The sequence below is a fragment of the Montipora foliosa genome, chromosome 4 (assembly GCF_036669935.1).
Source record: "Montipora foliosa isolate CH-2021 chromosome 4, ASM3666993v2, whole genome shotgun sequence".
Classification (NCBI taxonomy): domain Eukaryota; kingdom Metazoa; phylum Cnidaria; class Anthozoa; order Scleractinia; family Acroporidae; genus Montipora; species Montipora foliosa.
In genome coordinates, this window is record NC_090872.1 from 29,193,723 (window position 1) to 29,198,161 (window position 4,439).

At 44.1% G+C, this 4,439-nt stretch overlaps 1 protein-coding gene across 1 annotated transcript in view; it reads left to right on the plus strand.

The window, feature by feature from the left end:
• LOC138000543 (lipopolysaccharide-responsive and beige-like anchor protein) overlaps window positions 1-3,822 on the plus strand; it is an 87,836-nt gene extending 84,014 nt beyond the window's left edge. The window contains exons 51-55 of the mRNA XM_068847034.1: window positions 305-484; window positions 1,271-1,372; window positions 1,861-2,063; window positions 2,375-2,526; window positions 3,602-3,822. Coding sequence (XP_068703135.1) covers window positions 305-484; window positions 1,271-1,372; window positions 1,861-2,063; window positions 2,375-2,526; window positions 3,602-3,671 — 707 coding nt within the window. The 3' untranslated portion in view covers window positions 3,672-3,822. The remainder of the gene's footprint in view (window positions 1-304; window positions 485-1,270; window positions 1,373-1,860; window positions 2,064-2,374; window positions 2,527-3,601) is intronic.
• Window positions 3,823-4,439: the final 617 nt, after the last annotated feature.

Here is a 4,439-nt window from a genome sequence, read left to right on the forward strand (position 1 = left end):
TGCGGTTGATGACCACTAAACCACCCTGACTCCCTCTCTCCTTTACGTAAGGGGCTAGGCTACCTCCTTTTTGTATATTGGTACCCAGCTTGCTAATTTGATGGTTTGCGTTCAATGGTTTGATAGTATTTGGTACGAAATGATAAAAAGGCAAAGCCTTGGTTGTCGAGAACTGTGTGATCAGCTAGTGCTGTTCATGTAGTAAAACATCAGAAAGAAAATATGTATATATATATATATATTTTTTTTGCATTATGAGACCCAAAGATGACAAAATAAGCTTCGTCGCATTCAATCTTTACAGGGAGATTGACACAGTGTGTCTTCGGTCACTGGGACGTGGTCACTTGTCTGGCTTACTCGCGACACGAGGGTTTGACTGGCGGCGACGCGTTTGTAGTTTCGGGATCACGTGACGCTACTGTTTTGGTATGGAGATGGAACGAACGACTTCAGAGAGTCGCAGAATCTGAACGCGCGGAAGGTAAGTAGTATTGTTATAAACCTAGGCTTTCGCTCAACAAAACGAGCTCTGTGATTGGTTGATTCTTGGTCACGTGCCGCTGATCAAATTCAAATGTATCCCCCGACCGGGATACAATTCCGCAGTTGTTGCCCACTCCGGATGTTTTGCTGTGATTGTTGACGGAAAAGTCTAAGTAAACACAAAGCACTTAATGTCTGGTCCCTCGGGAAACTAGTTAGTTTTGTTTTCCCTTGTTTTTCCCATCAGGACTCTCGGGAAAACAAAACTGTTTCCGCGTGATTGAGCGATTTCTCGTCGTTACAGCACCAGGGCTTTTTAACTGTCTTGAAGAGTCTCGAATATTATTTTGGTCGGCTCAAAGAGTTCCCAGAGATTTGTGTTCAGCATTCTTCCGGCCAGAAGACCCGCAATCTTTCCTCGGTTCCTTGACCACTGGCACTGCTAACGACTTGATCCCTTGAAAAGCACCATTGAACGCGAAAAACACTGTTTAACATCAAAGCTCGAAAACAGTCCGGCTGATCATCGGTACGCTTTGTTGCAAGCCGATTGCGGCTGATCATTGTTGCACTTTTTGGTGCAAGCCCTTTGACGTCATCAGTTGCTGCAATATGTTTTCGCTGCACATGTTCCGGTAGTACACGCAGATATGAAAAATGTCACTTGGAAGAGAGGTCGGGGAATACTGCGTATTTGATGGTGTGATGGTTGCAGGAGCAATGGTTTGATAATGGGAATTTGTCACGTAATGTTTTAACTCCCTTTCTTTAAATTTCTCCTCAGGTGACAATCCCTCACCGCTAGCAATTCTCACGGGCCATGAGCAACCTGTAGTTTGCCTGGATGTCAATGCATCCCTTGGACTTGTGGTCAGCGGCTCACAAGGTATGTTTGAGCGAGTTGAACGACCAAGTATAAATTGAACTTGTCGCCTTTGATAAATATGTAGTATGGTGTCACAGTTGCGTGGTATGATTAAAAAACCAGCTCTGCGTACGGTCAAGCAGTGCGCTAATTTTTACGTCTTTAAAAATGAGCCTTCAAAGAATCATTTACCTAAACCTCGGTGGAGTTTGACAGCCCAACGTGCGGTTATTTGACACTTCAGTCCCAGAAGGACTTCAGACAGTCGGCACCCAGACCCTTTGCAGTGCCTAAATTTCCAGGAGTCTCTTGTGGCTCAGTGGTTGAGCGTCACATGGGACACATGAGTTCGTCTCTTGTCGGAAGCACTCGGGAAACCGAGTGTGTTCACGTGTTTACGGATACTGTAAAATCAAAATCTCTATTTCAGTTATTTTTACTGGGCTGAAAAATAACTTTGTGGTTATAATTTTTCAATGGTATTAATAATGCGTTGTGTTACTTTGTAGAGGGGGCGTGCCTTCTTCACACCACTGCAGGAAACCTTTTACGAACCCTGAGAGGTCCTGGGGATTGCGTAAGACCGAGGCTGCTAAAGCTGAGCCGCGATGGGTTGGTACTAGTGAACTACACTGACGGGAATGGTCATCTGGCGGTATTCACCGTAAATGGCAGGTTACTTAGCGACAAGAAACTGGACGATCAGATGTTGGTACGCCATTTAATTGTAACTAAACGTTTGACCTTGGTGGGCCATTTGTCGACTTTGTATAACAAAATGAAACCTCGGTTAAACGATTTGTCATTTGAACAGTTGTTGGTTAGGCTTGACCTTCTGTGATGTGGGTATCAGTCCCTGCTTTTCTTGTCGGCATGAAAACGTGTTGGCGTTAGAACAGCATGGCTCGCATCGTGAACATTACGACATCTGTATCCCTAGGCTCCAACCTAGCTACCATGCGTTGTACACCTTATTCCAAGATGACCGCCATTTTAGACGTCCCGTGTCTCTGTGTTTTTCAGGCTGTCGCGCTCAATAAAGATGGGAACTTTTTCGTATCTGGCGGATTCAGTCGATACTTGCGGATTTGGAGAACTCATGACTTGAAGCTTTTGCACACTTATCCACCCTGTGACGGCAGCATCAGAGCGCTCGCTGTCTCCACCGATCAAAGGCACGGTTATTGGTAGAAGAAGCATTTCAATAATAATTACTGATACTTCTAGGTTAGCATCCGTGCGATGAGGAGGCCGTGTTTGCGCAAAACAATGGAAATTGCCCTACAAGTTTTGCATGATAACTGAGTCGAATTCCCAAAAGACATTTCAATGCGTTGTTCTGTAAACCAACATGGCTGCCGTGACGTCAGCTGTAAACCATCAACATTTTAGTCATGAGAATTGAGGGTTTTCATATGACGTCACGGCGGCCATGTTGATGTACAGAACAATGCAGTAAAATGTCTTTTGGGAATTTGACTCTATTCTTATGCAAAACTTGTGGGGCCATTTTCTATCGTTTTGTACACCAACATGGCGGTCTTATCACGTGGATGAAAACCAAGAATAGACCAAATCGGTTAACTCAATGCTGTACCCAATTCAAACCTTTTGGGAATAAAACGCATTGTTCTAGGAACATGTATTTCAATACAATTTAATTGTGAATGCTAATACATTATAGTGAAAATGCAATACACAGAGTCAACCCCGGCAAATTATAATTGTCAAAATTTTATGCTGGTCCCTGTTGGCACATATACGCGGCAGTGGAGGTGTCCAGTGGGTACTTGTATGCCACTGTCGGGCTTTGAAACCCTTCATTGGCCGTATCCGGTGAGGTGGGTTTGTGGGTAGGCAGGTGGGTGTGTAGGTTGGTTGGTAACCAGGTGGGTGGTGGGTCGTTAATGAAGAAGGCAAGCAGTGGGTGCATTTGAATTCGGTAACATCGAATACACATCCAGTCAGTGATGAGAGAGGGATTTGAATCCGCATACTTCATTTCATGGGCATATCGTACCCAGTCTTTTCTCTCGACGGAAGAATTCCTGCAACGCAAGCAAATCCTGCGGTTTGCTTTGCAAGATAAAACCTGTGTAATTGGAACTCAAGAAATATAACAAGTGAAGCTTCAATGCATGCAGTACATCTATTGAATTGCTCAGGTTTCTTTCTTATTAGTTAGATCTCCTCAAATATATGCAAGTAATATTATTCACGCAATCTTTGTCACTCGTCTTCTTTTATTAGGTGTTTAGTTGCTGGGCTGGCATCAGGGAAAATTCTGGCCATCGCTGTTGATTTTCCAGGTCGGCTTTAACGCAAGACACGATGAAATGCCACGACAGCTTCTGTGATGCGAGACGCCTTTGATTGATAACGTCACAAGCTCGAAGATCGTGCGAGGAAGCGCCGCATGTAAACGTAACGTGAAAGCAACCACCACACTTGTTGGGGGTGATTTTTTGAAAATTTACCGATAATTTCCCCCTTTTTTCAATGCAGACCTTGCGTATTCTTTCTTTGCGTAACTTTACCTTCAAATTCGGGTTGTATGATTTCAAATGGTCGCTGCAGAAACTTATCACGGTGAGCGAACAACTGAAACTCCTACTCATGTGGTCGCTCTCTCAGACTGCTTATTTAAAGATTCGTGTCCTCTTTGGATTTCATAGGTGACTTAATCGGGAGCATCGTGCGTCCGTTGGTCAATTGGCCGAAGCGGAAAATACCATAATACTCTTTGTTTGACCCCCAAATTTGGAATAAGCATTGTTTTTGTTTTCTCTTGGGACCATTGTAAATCCCAAGAGAAACAGGAAATAATGCCTATGCAAACCTTGACGGGACAAAGAGTATCATGGCGTTTTCCGGCTCGGGCGATAGGCACGATTCTTGACGAAACGGTCTGAGAAAACGACAACGCCAAAGACATATGCGAGACTTGTAGGTGCTACGTTATGAGTTCTCGGTGGCTGGAAATTCAAATTGTGCGGTTGCTTTGCAAAATGGGGTTAATTTAAGGTGGCTCAAACTAGTTTCAACACTTTCAAGAGACCTTGTTATTAGAAGGATTGACACTGTGACT